Here is a 17,776-nt window from a genome sequence, read left to right as displayed (position 1 = left end):
AAGAAATGGTGTAATTTCAAATGAGATATTTAATTAAGACATACAAGAAAAAACTGACTATTTTTCTACGATAACTTACTTCAACTCATCTGTAAAACTTTGTTATGTTAACTCTGTTAGAGCTCACTTTCAATGGTTAATCATGCCATGTACATTGCTGGAGTATTATGAATTATACATTCTGACAGATTTAGCAATCTGATTTAATTTAGCACATTGTATGATCTTACTGAGGATTAATAATGGAAGTTACATTTTGCCCATACCTGATCCTGACCCTGAGGTGGTCATTTCAATCAAATCTTTAATGGTGGACCCTAACATGGGTTCATGAGCATCCATATTTAACTCCAGTTGTTGCTGATACCGATGAAATTGCTGCCGCTGCTGGCAGGTCCAGATAATAATTAGAATTATTATACAGATCAGACATATCGGACAAGTGACAACCAGAACTACCTCTAATGTACCCAACTGTTTACTTTGCATTTCCATTGTACTTGCTACAAGAGAAAAAAAGACATTTTTTCAGAAACATGCAACTGAAAAGAACAAATTATAGTCTGTTAGGATACGTCCAGACTGTAAACAAATACTGACTTAAAGCTTATTCATACCAACAACACTAACAAGAGTTATATACTAACAAAAGGTGATTATCTGTATAATGAGACAACAGATGTTAAACACACATTAGTGTTTCACTGTAATAAAACAAACAGTAAAATAATAAGCTGAGAAATTTCATATGCAACATTGATGTTGACATAATTTTATGTGGTGTAAAGGTCAACTTTCAATATTGGGTTGATTACGAAGCTAGAACCTAGCACTAAATAGGTTTCTTACAAAAAAATTGCAAGGAATATAAAATTCACAGAACTAATTACAAAGCAAATAATGAACTAAATGTATGAAAACAAAAAAGGCAAAGACCTACACTTTTTTTTACTAATAGCTGTAAACATTCTTAATACAAGAAATAGAGCATAAGGATTGTTTGTCTAGTCATCTCAATGACAACTTATGTACACAGTGAGTTAAACAGCAAAGTCAAAGACCCCCATAGCTCGTACTTAGCTATCCCTTATTATGAATTATGGACCATATAGATGGCAGCATCTACCACTTGTACTGACTTCTCTTAAAAACAGTAGTATTGAATCATTACTTTTATAATATAGCCAGTATAGTATGAAAACAACACTGTCAAGTAAAACAACAAAACCAAAGTTAAAAAAAAAAAGTGTCTTGTCCTATAGCAAAGTGACATCAAGCTATCTGCTGCATCCACCAAGGGATGCAGCATTTTTAGCATTATAAATCCAAAGACTTTCTGCTGTCCCAGTGGGGAACAACAAAAATAGAAAGAGAAAACATAACTATTAAAATAAACAAACTGCTTGAATGTGTGGAAAATATGCCACAAGATAATTTGCATTGATAACAATAATAATATTGAGAATTATTTTACATACTATAACCAACATAATTAATAAAACTAACCATAAAGTAAAATGGAATGTGTAATTAATTAACTCTAATATCATTAATTGTTTATTATTTTATACAAATGTAATAATCATGAGTGACATTTAGAACATCAAGAATTAATTCACTAGAAGAAGATAAACTGAGCTTTTATATTAATTAATGAAAGGTTTGCCCTGCAAAAATAAGGATATACATTTACGATAAACAAAAATTTCTACAATTAAATGCAAACTATAATACTGACTAAACAGTAAAGAGCTTATTCAGTTACAGAAGGGTATGCATTGTTACAGGTCTTCAGGAAAAAGGTAGCTAATAAAGATTTAAGTAGCATTGTAGTTTTTAGTCTTTTATTGTACAAAAATAACAATGTGATGAATTTGAGCATTTAAGTTTCAAAGTCTGTCATACATTTTTGAACATATATGGACATCTTTTTATGAAACATTTGTGCAGTTGTTTCACACAATTTTATAAACATTCAGATATGTGCAAATCATTAATAGTTACTATTTAGAGCTGGGAGATTAGTGTTATTAGTTAATCATGACTCCAACAATAAATTAAATTAATCAATTAGTAGAGTGTTTCCAGAACCATGATGCATTCAAGCATACATATACACACACAAAAAAAAAGGAAGTTGGTAGTAGGTGCTGCCAGACAGTTACCTTTAGTCACAAGTTCAAAAAGTTGGCAGTAGATGCTGCCAGACAGTTGATTTCCCTCTAGTCAGCAATTCATGAAGAAATAAAAACAATTGTTGGTAGGAGCTACCAAATAGTTACCTTCTCTCTTGTTAGTAGTTCAAAATGAATGACAAAGATAATTAGCCTTAATCTCTTCCCATTACAAATACAGGGAGCAGAGCAAGTTCATTGGCAATCAAATCAAAATCAAGGACTTTAGATCATAAAGGCACATAAATAAGTTTGAAATTCAAACTTAAGTGAGGAAATATATTGGAAATTACCACAAGAAAACTGCTGCTCAATTAGTGGTTATATCTCAATGCCGAAATTAGGCCTGAGAATGGGCTTTATTTGTGTTTGTATATGAACTTTCAAATGGATACAAGTTCAAAGTTCCTGAACAAATCATGTAAATGTAGCTTTGTTTCTTAAGAAAAAAAATCAAATCATTACAATACATTGTCATTTTTTTGTGGTTTTCATATAGATTGATAAAATAAAATTGAGAATGAAATTTCAAAATAAAGTTTGATGATAAACATCTGACTGGTTGGAACAAAGAATATATAGAGAGCTAATAATTTCACTAATTTACACTATTAATCTAGTTGTTTGAGACAATAGTATTGATCACTAAACAACAACGAGCCATTTTGACATATATATTTTTCTCTACAAGTGGGTTTTCTCGACATCACTGATTAGAGTTTTACTGCTTGAAAAGGACTTTGGGTATTCCAAGACTTCGGAATATACAACACATGTATCTGATCATGTCAATAATAATAAATTTGAAGATTTAATTAGTGAAAGGAAATGTGACCAACTTGTTTGCTATGAAAACACTGAGGTTACATTATCCTGTAAAAAACAAATTCATTTTATTCTAGCAAATGGACAGGTTAAAAATTTAAAACAATTAAATTATAAATTCTTTTCTTAAAAAAATGATTAAAATTCACTGTCTCATTGTTCAACAATTAACACTTCTTTATTACAAAAACTAAATTACATTTTTTTTAAAAACTAATGATCAAAATTAAAAGTTTAAGTGATGGAAACTAAACACTTCTCTATTTATGAACATACTGTAAACATGTTTTAAAATATAAGAATGTAAAAAAGAAAGATAATAGTGAATTATTTACATATTTTTTCAACACAGAAAGTCTCACCAAAGAACCAGATAATTTGGAACACAATTTTTGTAAGTAAATGTAGTCACAGTTATACACTTAGTATAACTGTCACCAAACTTGTGCATGTGTGCACGTGTATGTTCTGGATGTGTGTATGCCTATAAACACACTCAAATATCTAAACACAAACATAAAACTGCAGGTGTTTGATAAAAACTCAGTGTTCAAGAAATTATAATGAAATACATATTCAAGCAAATTATCACTATTTTGAGCCTTATCATATAAATAACGTACATATACTGTTATTTGAATCATACAGTTTAAGCACCATATTGTATTACATTAAAACTGGCTAGGATAATCAAAAATACAAAGAATTTGTTCTGGTTAAAATGTGATTTACAGTATGTTTTTTGCTGGACAGTATATGTTTGAATATGCTACAAGTGTGCTGCTGATATTGGTTCCACTATCAACCTGGAAGTACGTGTGACAACTCATGACATTAATATCTGTCAGTGCTCAAAAAAATAGGTTTGATTGCACCAACCCACACCTTCCCTCAGTAATGCCCCTGTTCATGTAAGCCAAAGCCAAGAGTTTTGTTTTAATGCCAACTAATACTTTTTTTCTTTTATGACAATACTTGTTCACCCTTTTGTAAATGTTATTTACACAAATAAAAGGTGCATTATACGATATCCCGACATTTCGAAACCGCAATTTCACACCCAGAAAATTGGCAGCGGATGATTACCCAGCCGAGTATTTACATCAACAATACAGTTTAAGAAAAAAAAGACTCGTATATCATACAGCCATGCTGCCGCATCTGTTCACAGTTTAAAGTAGTGGTCTTAAAGTAACCTTAAGCGCGTCCGCTGTATCATGCGCTTGAGGTTGTCCGCATGTGGTAGGCTTGCTGCAACAGCTGGCGCTACTGTGGTGGTGGTGTTAGCCAAAATGGTAATAGGCGACTCCGCACAAGCACCTGCCTGTGTTTTAATTGCAGATACAACTTCCAGGACGGATTTTCTAGGTCCATCGGGTACGTGGCTGTGCTCCTTGAGGCGAGCTGTAACTGTATCGTTTCTGACATGAATCCTCGCTGGGCAGTGCAAAGTTCTGTAATTTTCACACATGTAGAAAGTTACTTTATTGTCTCTTCTTGCTACCATTATCGAATAAATAAACGTATCCATTGTTGCCTGCCTTTGGCATTCCTCTGTTTGATGTTACGTAAGTTACTGTGCTGTTCATGATGTTACTAATCGGCTGTTTCAAAATGTTTTAAAATAAATCAATGAAAGTTTAACGAGAAGACTATGTGTTAAGTTCTAACAGTAAACGCAGACATTTTATATGTTTTTTTTTCCCAGGTTTAATAGTAACGTCAATTTTCAAATGGATGTTAATTTGTTGTTAAGTTAACTTTAGTAACATCATGAACACCATAACTTAACTATGTATTGCTTGGCTGGGTAATCATTCGCTGCCAATTTTCCTGGGTGCGAAATTGTCCACTACCAACGAGCTCGGCTGTTAAATTGTTGGCTGCCAAGAGTCAGGTGCGAAATTGCGGCTGCGAAATGTCATAGAGTCGCATTGTACATGTAATCTAACAATTACTAGAGACCAGGATATTTGTTTACAAAGATAATTTCTTTTCAGAATTTTGTGTGAAGCTATAGAAGGGTTATCTACATACAGCCATCCTTAATTTTGAACTGACAGATTAAACAGAAGGCAGGTCATCAACAGGATTTCCAACTCATGGGTTACTCTTATATGATCAATTAGTGAGATTTAATGTTCTTTCACATAGTACACACACATGATCTCAAAGTGAGAATCATACTTGTGCAATAATGTGTTATAAATCATGAATCCTCAGATTCACAGTCCAGATGTGCTAAGAATTAGGCTATGCTCAGTCATTTTAGCAAAAAAATTATAATAAAATCTGAAATAATAATAGAAAAAGATTTAGTATTTATGAGTTGTGTTATGATTACATTAAGTACATTTTATAAATAATCAATTACATTTTAAGAGAAGATCCATAAAATTTGTTCCTTGGATTTGTAATCTAATTTGTACTGATCAAACATATAAAAACCTGATATTTAGCATTACAAAACACTTAGACAAATGTAAAGTGAATGAATCCACTTTAGCAGGAGATAAGGAAAGCTAATTTTGTGTCACAGACTGGTAAAATATTATATTGATAAATCATGTTCAGTTTAAGTGAGAACTACATATTAGAGAAAAATCAGTAACTGAGAAGAACAAGCTATTATCTTGAATAAAGATTCTGGTCTAGATGTGGGATAATTGAAATACTAGAGATTTATTTTATAAGCTTCTCAAGAAGGGTTGGACAGAACTGCATTCAAGGCTAAGATGGTGCTGAATATGTAAAGTAGGTTTATATAATATGAAGGTGATATAATTATAGAAGTTGATGCCCAAGTTTAACTCCTACTCCTGATGATGGTAGCAAAGAGTGTTTTCAAAACATGTAGAGTCTGTTTAGGGCTGTGCCCCATTTATAATAGAGTTGATTTTATTGTGCAACAATTCAATGTTGTATGTTCATTTTTGATATTTTATTTGTGCACAATTGCCATTTACTTGTATGTAGTGCAAGTTTTGATACTGAATCTTTGTATACTAGCATTCCTTTGAAAGAAGTAATCCAGCTGAATATACAATTTTTAATTACACTTAAAATTAGTTATGGATTCCAAGAATTGCATTTTTGAAGTTATTAAATTTTACCACTAAAGAATTGCACTTTCTGTTCAGGGAAAACCTTTATGATCAGACTGATGGTTTAGCTATAGGTTCTAGACTGGTTCTTTTAGCTAATTTGTTTTCTTTATTTTCATGAAAAATAATAATTCAATGACAGTCTGTGGTCTTTTAAACCATTATATTCTTAGAGGAAAGTAAATGATATTTTTGACATTTTAAGAATCTAAGTGTTGTTCCAGAGATTTTGAACTATTTAAACAATAAACATGAACACATTAACTTTACTGTTGAATATCCAAATTATCATAAAGTTATGTTTCTAGATACACAAGTGCATAATTGTGATTGCAATGTTAAAAATGGGTTAATGTACACATTTAGTTTAAAATTCTGAGAAAGAAAGTCAAAGCAAAGAAACAATAGAGACAGGGAAAGAAAAAGCACTAGCAAGCCACATACAGTCTGTACATCACATCTACAACAGTTTTTGTTCTCTCCTCCTCTCACCTGTTGAATCATCAGGTGGAAGGATGGACTTCAGAGCTTCTTTACAAAAGTCATTATGAATACAGCAGATTAATGCCAGATATGGTCTGTTCTTTGTGAAAAGACACCAAAAAAGGTGATATAGAGGAAATATCTGTGACTGACTGAAGCACCTGAGTGAAAAGAAGAATTGTGAAAGTTATATTCAAATGTAGTAATTCCTGTTATGCCATCATAATGGCACCTTCAGGATGAAACTTTGTTTAGAATACAGAAGACAGCCTAAAATCATGACTAGAAATCTAATTCTATTTGAAAAAGAAATCTGCTGGAGCCATAGTTATTTCTACAAATGAAGAAAATTTGTCTGTAGCCTCAACTATATTCTGAAAATGAGTAATACTAGAAATATATGTGGAAGGCATACAAGGAATCACAGCCACAGTGCTACATGTAAAGTAAACGGGGGAATCACAGCCACAGCGCTACGTGGAAAGTAAATGGGAATCACAGCCACAGCGCTACATGGAAAGTAAACGGGGGAATCACAGCCACAGGGCTACGTGGAACGTAAACGGGGGATCACAGCCACAGGGCTACGTGGAACGTAAACGGGGGATCACAGCCACAGCGCTACGTAGAAAGTAAACAGAGAATCACAGCCACAGTACAACGTGGAGAGTAAACGGAGAATCACAGCCACAGCGCTACGTGGAAAGTAAACGGGGGATCACAGCCACAGCACTATGTGGAAAGTAAACAGAGAATCACAGCCACAGTGCAACGTGGAAAGTAAATGGAGAATCACAGCCACAGCTTTTCAGACAGTTTATAAAAGATCATAGCTAAATGTGTATGACAGTCTTTGAGTCACTGCTCTACATCTCTATGAATAATTTATAAAGAGTCATAACCATATAAATGTACAGTTGGTACACAAGTCACAGCTTTAACCATATAGTTTATAAAGAGTCATAGGTATACATCTCAATGAACATTATCTAAATACTATAGCTCATTTTAATTATACATTTACATCAAAAGTGTTTGCAGATTTACTGTTACATGTCTGTATGGTAAAGTCAACAGAATGATGTACATGTCTACAGAAAATTAACACTAAGCTGTGGTTACAGATACAGCTATAAATCAACCCCTAAAGGTCATAGTTATGCATGTATAAATATTATACACGTGTGTGTGTGTGTGTGTGGACTGTATACAAAATCATAGCTGCTGATCTACATAAAAAATCAGATGGTCAGATGGTTTCACATCACACCTACAGACCTGTGTGTATAGCTTTTAGGAAATCATATCTATACATCTGCTTAAATATTTACTGTTAAGAAATACCTAATGAACAAATTTGTAGAGAACATTGACACAAAATTGCAGATATACACTGGTATAAATTTAAATAAATCATAAGAAGGTACCATTACTCAATTACAAATGATTTACATAGGTACAGATATAGGGAAAATCTTTACAGTATTTCACAGCTAAGTATATAAAAGGAAAGTTTAGAGTATGTATGTATGTATGTATATAAGGAAGGGTTTGTAGTTCTGCTAAGTTATTAGTCTAATAACAGAAAGTTAAATACAGCCAATGAAGAAAGAGAAGTCTTGAGGAAGCAACAGTTAAAAGATCTTTATATAATTTTAGATATATAAGAAATTTTTAGGAGACATCTTTAAACTTATGTTTATAGGAAAACATAACTAAACCACTGTAAGTGAGGTTTATACATGTTGGGAGTCAAGGTTACAAATATATAGATTGGTATATGGGAATTCATAGCTGTAGAGTTGCAAAACTAAAGAAAGTTAAAATTTTGAATACATTAGTAATATGTTTATATAGAGATATAACTATAAATCTTCATTGTAAGTTGCGATGAATTCTCTACTATGACACTATTTAGGGTACCAGTTAGTTGATCTGAAGTTAAAAATGTGAAATTTCAACCTGCAGCTATTTGCAATGGCTAAAAAAAGGAAAGTAAATGATTACATATAAAGTTCACTTTATTTCAATACTTGGACTTAAAAAATAAACAAACAAGCCTATGTAAATTAAAACTTTTAGGCACCATTGTGAATAAAGTTTGTCTTACCTTCTGTTGTAGGGGGTGTTAGTGTTGGGGAGAGAAAACGATTACAGAAGTCGTATTCTTTACAGCATTTAATTACAAAACGGGAACTTGCACGTTCTGAGTTTTGACAGTATAATGGTTTGTTCTGAAGAAACATACTATTCTTTGGGATGCACCTGTTTAAGAAAACAAAAGGAAGTTATTTTATTCAGACTATTTGTATAAAATTAATTTAACCTGTATAAATTTCTTCATTATTGCATTATTTCTCTAAAGAAAAAAACTTGTTTTCATTAACACTCAGTCTGCAACTCAGTAAAATTGAATTCAGTCTTACTCAAATTGTGTGGGCAACAGATGGGTGTCATGGTTTCTGACATTCAGGTTACAACAAAATCTCACTTCTGAGTAGTGTTTAACCACAATGATATGGTACTTAGGAGACTGGCAGACTGTGCAACTCTTATATAAAATTTTAACTATTCATATTCAGGTAGGTGCTGCACTTAGCTGATTACACAGGTAAGTCAGTTTTGTTGAGCTTTCCTAGGCATCTTTATCAACAAAGCTTGAAATAATCAAGAAGAAAACAAATTTTATAAAGCTAAGGAACTAGATGGTCCAACATTGTGCAGTTACTATCATGTTTTGTGTGGACTTTTGGATTGGGGTATGGGTTTTACTCTGTCCTAGCTAGGAAAGTAGTGCAAATTCAGCTATGCTGGTGAGAAAATCAGGTTCCAGGTATTTTAAGGAGTTCATATCTCTATTCATAAGCTAAGGAGCAAAAAGATAAAAAAAAAAGAGTACCAGAAAGCTTTGTTTGGGAATCAACTCATAAAATACATCTCTCTAACTCACAGACTGGGTGATAAATTTAAAAATATCACCATCTTTCCTTTAGAAATGCTCACTTATGTAAATGCTTGATAACCACTTTGTGTTTTAGTAACATATTTTGCAACATTATTAAAACGATAATAAAAATACTTGTTTCTTAACAATATATCTAACCATTACTTGACTCTTGCATGGTTGACATCTGTAATCCTAGTCCATATCAATACTAACACAAAAAAAGTATCTTTAATAGAATGAACAGGGCTGTTTATTTACCACCAAAGAATTAAAACTTTCCTTTTCTCTGAAGAATTAATTGTATGCCATAGCCACATAATTTCTGGTAACAAGTTTTCAACAGTTACAAGTTAAAATAAAAAAGTCACATAGAAAGTTTCCCATCAGTGACTAAAAATACATTTTAATACAACAATGATTAACTTCAGTTGTTATAGCCTTAAACCAGCAAGGATGAAAATGTATAATTAATTAACATGTGAATTGCTAATTCCAATAGTATTGCAATATTAAATTGAATGTTTTATTAAACTTGACATTTGATAGTTTCTAGTAATAATAAAAAATACTGTTAACTATGACAAACAGAATTCAAATATTAGAACCACATTTATGACAGAATTTTGCTTCTATTTACAAATCTTCAAAACTGGTCCTTATAGGCATCCAAATTTTTTAAAAGTGAATTTGGTCAAACTCCATTAAACTTGAAAACAACAATGTACATAAGCATATATTAAGTAAAATTCTCCAAATCCACCACCTGACAAGGGTGTCTAACAAACTGAAATGGATCTTATAAACTAAGTATGTGTTATGATTACATGATGACCAGAAATCCACTTGAAGTAAAAATGTACCTCAGGATGGTTGGTATGGGTATTATCACTTACTACTAATAGGAAAATCAAAACATTGTTCTCTGCTTTATTAGTAAAAGTGTCAATATCCATGCCATCCATCCTGAGATAATTTTTGTGTTATGATTAATTCCTTATTTTAATTTATAAAAGCCTGTAATGTACATATGAACTGCAAGTACATGATACTGTAATCCATTTTATCTTCAGAAATGAGCACCAGATGTATTACCACTGCATAAGCCAAACCTAATTAAGCACATCAAGGTTAAAACTACAGTATCATGAAATTAAGACTACATTAAAAATTGTTGCACAGACACATTGCAACACGTTAAAGATTTAATATCCAAACACAATAAATATTTATTATAATACAAATATCAGCTTTTTCTTCTTTATAATGATTTGCAACACAGTTTATGATACTTAAAGAATAAAACATATTTATTACATACACCAATCATTAACCCTAAAATTACTAATGGGACCTGACCCAATCATTTTTTTAAAAATGTTTTTCCAAACTATTTATCCATCAAATTGACTGTGGGTCCATAACTTTATTGGTTATACATAAAGTTGCAAGGTATGTCTGTCTACAAATAATCTCGTATGTTTCAGTTGACATATTGAATGTTATTTGCTTAGATGAACAAACCAATGTCATACATTTTGACATATAAAAAGTCACAATATCATTTAGAATAGTGGGTGAATTTAACAACAACCCAAGTACCAAACATTTCCAGGTAGTGTACAAAAGGGTAATGTTTTTAAGTAGAGTTATGATATGTACAGGAAGGAAACATTGTTGTCTCATAAATCTTCTCCAAGTCTCTGAAAGTAATTCAAGATCAAATGAACCATATGCACTATAACTCTGGTAAATCATCCATATTCATTTGAAGTTCATAAGCTTGCCTAATTTGAAAAAAAAAAAGTATTTAATTATAGATTATTATTATAAATTCTCTGCAGAATTACATCCTGTGCAGTGACCTTTGAAATCTCAAAACCAAAATAAGAAATTAACAAAGAAGAGAAAATATATAAGTATGTTGTAATTTTTTTTTATATATATATATATCCACAGGTGGACATCTGTATGTTTTGATTACACTAATTTATATCTATGCAGTACCAAAGATTGTATGCATTTAACTGATTACGTGTTGACTACTGATGCCATGTATGACAAGTAATTGCTTTTGTTAGATGTTAAAACAATGCTAATCTATTACTTCCATCAGTTAAGTTCATCAAATTATTAATATTGTCAAAAAGTTATTTCTTCAACAATGAATATGTAAATGCCAGCAAACAGCAGAAAGTCACGTAGTATGTTGGGATACTGGATCTCATTCTTTTATTAATGTAGGAATTTTTACAATTTTTCATTTATTCAGATTTATTCTGTTTTAGCATAAATAGATCGTTTAGAAAACAGTTGAGTTGTTTCTATTTTTGTTGCCTTTGTTGTTCTCTAGCAAACTTCTACATGTTAACACATTGTGGAGAAACAGATTAACAGCAGCAACTTCCTTTACTGATTGAGTAGATGGCATCTAGAGGTTATAGCTTTAATTATGTCACAAGAGAATGACCATTCATGTGGGAAGTATTGTACTAAAATCAGTTCTATTTGATCAGAACTATAATTTTGTGAAATAATTTTCTATGGAAATACAGAACTACTACCCTCCTCACAAGTATTTATCAGATGTTAACTGATTCTGTTGGCACCGAATGAAAATATTATTCACCCAGACAAATTCTGAGCATCATCAATACATAAAGAAACACAGGTAAACTAACTAATTATGTTTCAAATTTATTAGTAAAATATGATGCACAAGAATCTTTTAAGCAAATGTAAGTAACATTTATAAATAATCCTTTTTTTTCATATATTCATAAAAATTGAAATTAGTAATTATTAAACAGCACAGACGTTACAGATCTGCCAGTTACTCTAATTCTGATGCTTTTATCGCCTGCTGTATTAATTACACAGGCCTGAGAAGTTAAACTTCATAAAAGTCATTTTGGTTTTAATAACGGATTTTCCTTATTTCAGCTATGCATATTTCGCAAATAATATCAACTTTTAATATTATAAAAGGAATTTTTACAAATCAGGAAGAAAAAACAGATACAAAAATTGTTGGCAAGTTTTATTCCAAAATACGCGTAATACATTTTTTTTTTGGCAAATTTTGCAATGTTTTGCCTTTATTTCTTAACAAAAAGTTTACCACAAACATAACAGAATACATCTGGGTCACTTGCACAATCTCTTATACAATTGAAAATTTAAAAAAAAGTAATGTCAAATTGCACACACAAATAAATCCTATCCAGAAATGACACGTCATGCAGCCTGTTAACCGTTTATATACTAGCGGTATGTTTCTCGTAGGTTCTAGAACCATCGATACGATACTTACATCACGATTGATACAAAATAATCTATAGCCAGTGGTTGTCAACATTTTAAGCGTAACAAAATGTGGCCCTGTTTCAATGGAAACGATTCATTTATGTAAAAGTACATATGAGATTTTGGAAAAAAAAATCTGTACGTGATGGAAAAAAAAAAACCCGGATATTGTCGAATTAATCTTACAGGGATTACAGTAGAACATGTGCCAATTAAGAGAATAAAACTATCGTGGGTTTGTGTTCGGACAGTTAAAATTTTGTGTTAGAAAAAAGAAATCCGTTAATAATTACAAAAATCTAATCATTTAATAAATTAAAATTTTCTGTGACTGGTGTAAACAATTTACCAGTAGACTAAAACGTCCATTTAAATTTAAAATGATTATCTGAAGAAAAAAAATCACAAAAATCTTTATTTTCCACAAACAATTTTTAAACAAATGTTACAATAACACTGCTGCAAGCACATGGTATTAATAATTAGCATAAAGGACTACGTAAATAACTGTATATAAATAATAAGGCTTTGAATCAATACAATTACATGTAATTATTATTACAATTTTGTTACACTACTATTATTATTATTAAACTTTATCAAGGACGCAGATATCACAACCAGCTTCTATAGGGTTTTGTTTATAACATGTGTGTTACAGACGGCACCCAGCCCGGCATGGCCAAGCGCGTATGGCGTGCGACTCGTAATCCGAGGGTCGCGGGTTCGCGCCCGCGTCGCGCTAAACATGCTCGCCCTCCCAGCCGTGAGGGCGTTATCATGTGACGGTCAACCCCACTATTCGTTGGTAAAAGAGTAGCCCAAGAGTTGGCGGTGGGTGGTGATGACTAGCTACCTTCCCTCTAGTTTTACACTGCTAAATTAGGGACGGCTAGCAGAGATAGCCCTCGAGTAGCTTTGTGCGAAATTCCAAAACAAACAAACAAACAAACAGACGGCACCTGTTCTCCTTACATTAAAACAATAAGATTCACATAATTGAAACGTAATGAATCTAAGATAAAAACTTACAAGTGGGAAGTTTGCCCTAGGTCGATATGTTGATACATAAAAGGGCAGAAAAGCAAGGAATTTTTATATCGAATTACCACATGTTATAGCAATAAAATAATACTAACATAGAAGGATGGATTTTGTGTAGGGGTTGGGGATTCTTTCATTGACTTCACTCTATGAAGTCTGCGCTATAACTTTTTTTTTTTTGTACAAACCTCTTGAAGAGGCCTCATAGATCCTGGGGGGATGGGTGGGATACATCCCACCTTCATTTTAGGTGGAAGGTATGGTGCATACAATCATCCCCCATACAGTTTGGCCTGCTGAATTGTTTCATTGCATCACAGGCCTACAAATTGTGTGTTTGTTCTTGTGATTCTCGTGTTCTTACCAATCGAATTACATAAATATGCCTAGATGTAGGTTTTTTCAGTAGCCGAAATGTACATCTTTAACATAGGCGTGCTTCTAAGCTTTTCGATCTAAGCAATAGTTCGTATCAGTCAGTAGGCCTAAGTATACATGCAAGGCTTGCAAGCACTATCACAGAATCTACCCACGTCTTGTACTAGTGTAAGATTAAGTAAAATTTTCATCACAACAGATTGAACACAGCATGAAATTCGAAAATATTACTCCCAAGCGCAAACTCCTGTGATCTAGATCTGGCAGGCCATTTGTAACTTGGAGCTGCATCAATCTTATGTGTATTTTGTGCGGTTTTCCTACGCCATTTGTTCTTATGCATGTCCAGCTGGTTTTATTGTCGAACGCCTTACTCTCCTTAGCTGCCAAAGTCGCTGACCACAGTGTACGTTTAGTGTACAGTTAACAACAGGTTCAGGCTGCTTGGATCCAGACGTGCCCTACATCACACCCTCTGCTCCCTTTAGTCTAAGCCTCGATTTTACAAGAGGACTCATTATACCTGTGTTTGTGGCTCTCATTAGTCCATGAAATTTGAGGTTATCACCGCCCTCTAATAAAGTGCTTGTGCTTTATGGTAAAAGAACAATATATTCTCTTATCATAGATAGTAAAAATATTGTATTTTCTTGTATAATTAGAACACAAAAGGAGCGATTTCCACGGTCTGAAGCCTCTACTCGAATTGTATTGCTAGTTTTTGTTTAGGTGTTTTTATTTAATAGACATGCTTATAGACATTATATCACAACGGGTTTGCCTTTTGATGAACTTAAACAATCACAAATACATTATATTCCTGTTAAAGTATTTTTTCGAGAAACTTGCAATTACTTGTGTTGTAACTAGCACATTATTGTCCCAGCGATGCCCAGGCGGTCAATCGGCTCGGTAGTCACTGTGAGGTTCGCGCGTTCGACTTAAATACATTCTACAGTTCAGTCCTACTTCCCTTCTGTTCTATTTTCGTTCGTTGTACGTTAGATTTTCAATAAAGACTGTATTTTAGCCTGTTGAGTCATCTGGAAAACAGATTCCAATTATGACAAGCAAAGGAATAGAAACTTGCCATACAGGGGAAATGACATGTTCATCAGAGGACGAGTCTGAAAATGCTTGTGCAACTATTGAAAATCATGAACCACCAGATAGTTGTGAAACAAGTTTGTGCAGTAATGAAAAATCTGACACCCCACAGATACAGTGTGGAAAGCCATATCATCCAGACGCACAACTAATACCACGACAGAAAGCAAAATCTCAAAATATCAACTTCCAGGGCAAGTGGTTTGATGAGTTCCCATGGCTGCACTTCGACAATCACACTCAAAAAGTCATATGCTTTCATTGTGCCAAGGTAGAAAATAGAAGCATTTTTACAGGGAAATTGGAGAGACCAGTGGAGTATACCTTCATATCCACCGGTTTTTGCAACTGCAAAATGACAAAACAGAAATTCAACGAGCACCAATCCTCCTCTCAGCACAGATTCGCTATATCTCCAGAAGGTTCACTTGATGTAACTTCAGTGACTGTCCAGCTACATGATGGGAAAAAGAAGCAGTAGGAAGAATGCAAAAGAAGTCTAGCAAAAATATTCAGAAGTTTACGTTTTTACTGCGTCAAGGTTTAGCATTACGTGGACATATTAATATGGAGGGGAACTTCCTGCAGTTAATGAAGCTCCTGAAAGAGGAAGATCCTGAGTTGACAGCCTACTCGTCAAAGAAAACCACATTCACATCACCCCAGGCTCAGAATGAAATAATGGAGATGTTCAGCCATCAAATACTGAGGAACATAGCACACGAAGTGCAGCAAAGTAAAATCTTTGCATTAATGGTTGATGGCACTCAAGATGTTACAGGTGTCGAACAGGAAGCAATATGTGTACGATACGTAGATGAGAACCTTGACGTTCATGAGACATTTTTTGGTTTGTACAGTGTTTCCAATAGAACTGGTGAAACAATATCCTCGACTACACTGGATGTATTGACTATACTCAATTTACCACTGTCAGGATTAAGAGCACAAACTTATGATAAAGCCGCTAACATGAGTAGTGCGTACAGTGGATGCCAGACAAAAATAAAAGAGAAGCAACTGTCAGCTTTTTTTTTTTTCACTGAAGAGCACACAAGGTTAATTTAATAATGCAACATGCAGTTGAAGCTTGTGAATGTGTTCGAGATCTCTATCTAGTGGGTACATGAACTTGGTGTCTTGCTTCAGAGGTCAGGCAAATACAAGACAATCTTTGAAAATATTGTATCGTCAGACAGCCACAATGGCCCAGTTAAATACATCCGCCCACTTTGTCCAACATGCTGGTTGTGCCGTCTATCTGCAATTACATGTGCTAATGATCACTACAGTGACATTGTTGATTCTTTGTCTGAATTAGCAAATGAAAAATCAGATGTATCAGTGAAATCACGAAGTCTGCTGGACAGATTTGACAAAGGAAAGACAGTTTTAAGATTGTAGACGGCTCAGCATCCATTAGCTGCATTGGATGAACTAAACCGTGCATTCCAAGCAAAATCAGCGACAGTATCTGGCATGAGTGAATCATCTGCAATGACAGTTGAGCAATTGCGGGTATTGCGAACAAAGGAAAATTACAACAAGATATTTGATGAAGCTGAGAAAAAGATAATTTCCCTAGATCTGGTGCCTATTGAACTACCACGCATTCGCAGACCCCCCAGAAGGATCACAGGTGATGGCTCAGCACACCATTCTGCAACAGCTAGAGATTACTACAGAAGCCAATATTTTGAATTTGTGGACACAGTCATAGAACATCTGACCACTAGATTCAATGCACACAACAATGACTTGAGGCAATACCTGGCACTTGAGAACATGATCACATCTGGCAAGATTGACAACTCGGTTATAAACTTCTATCCAGAAATCTCTGCACAACGGCTCGAGTTTCAGTTGCCCATGTTCAAAGAAACAACAAAAGCAGTATCTCTAAAAGGTGCGAAGGATGCTTACTGTAAAATGCATGAAACAAGCCAGCAGATGTTTAATGAAGTGTTTCTTCTCATGAAAATTTTGCTTGTATGTCCAGTATCCAACTGCGAATGTGAACGCAGCTTTTCTGCATTAAGACGGTTGAAAACGTTGTTAAAGTGAACTATGTCTCAGTGCCGCCTCAACCGTGTGGCAGTTTTTCACACTCACAAAGATGAGGTCGACAACATAAATATAGAAGAGCTTATGAAAGAATTCATAAACAGATCATCACAAAGGAGGTCTACGTTTGGGAACATGTAGACTAGAGGACTAAATGAATCTTACTGCAATGAAAAGTATGAATAATTATGTGCTACATTGTATTGATGTGTAATTTTCAAGAGTTTGCAAAGACATTTCAATTATTTTTATCAAACAACGTGAACAGTTTTTCAGTAGATATAAACTTATCAAGGGTAATTACTAATTTTATTAATATTTGAAAACGTAATTCATGCAATGAAAGT

At 33.4% G+C, this 17,776-nt stretch overlaps 1 protein-coding gene across 1 annotated transcript in view; it reads right to left on the bottom strand.

Moving 5' to 3' along the window:
- The window catches only part of LOC143255911 (TGF-beta receptor type-1-like), a 116,953-nt gene that overhangs the window by 25,167 nt on the left and 74,010 nt on the right, over window positions 1–17,776 (bottom strand). Inside the window, exons 3-4 of the mRNA XM_076512333.1 lie at window positions 8,697–8,851; window positions 267–503 (exon numbers count right to left, since the gene is read on the bottom strand). Of these exons, the coding sequence (XP_076368448.1) occupies window positions 267–503; window positions 8,697–8,851 (392 nt within the window). The remainder of the gene's footprint in view (window positions 1–266; window positions 504–8,696; window positions 8,852–17,776) is intronic.

The sequence above is a fragment of the Tachypleus tridentatus genome, chromosome 7 (genome assembly GCF_004210375.1).
Source record: "Tachypleus tridentatus isolate NWPU-2018 chromosome 7, ASM421037v1, whole genome shotgun sequence".
Taxonomy (NCBI): Eukaryota; Metazoa; Arthropoda; class Merostomata; order Xiphosura; family Limulidae; genus Tachypleus; species Tachypleus tridentatus.
The sequence above is the reverse complement of the archived record's forward strand: the minus strand, read 5'-3'. Positions and strand labels throughout refer to the sequence as shown.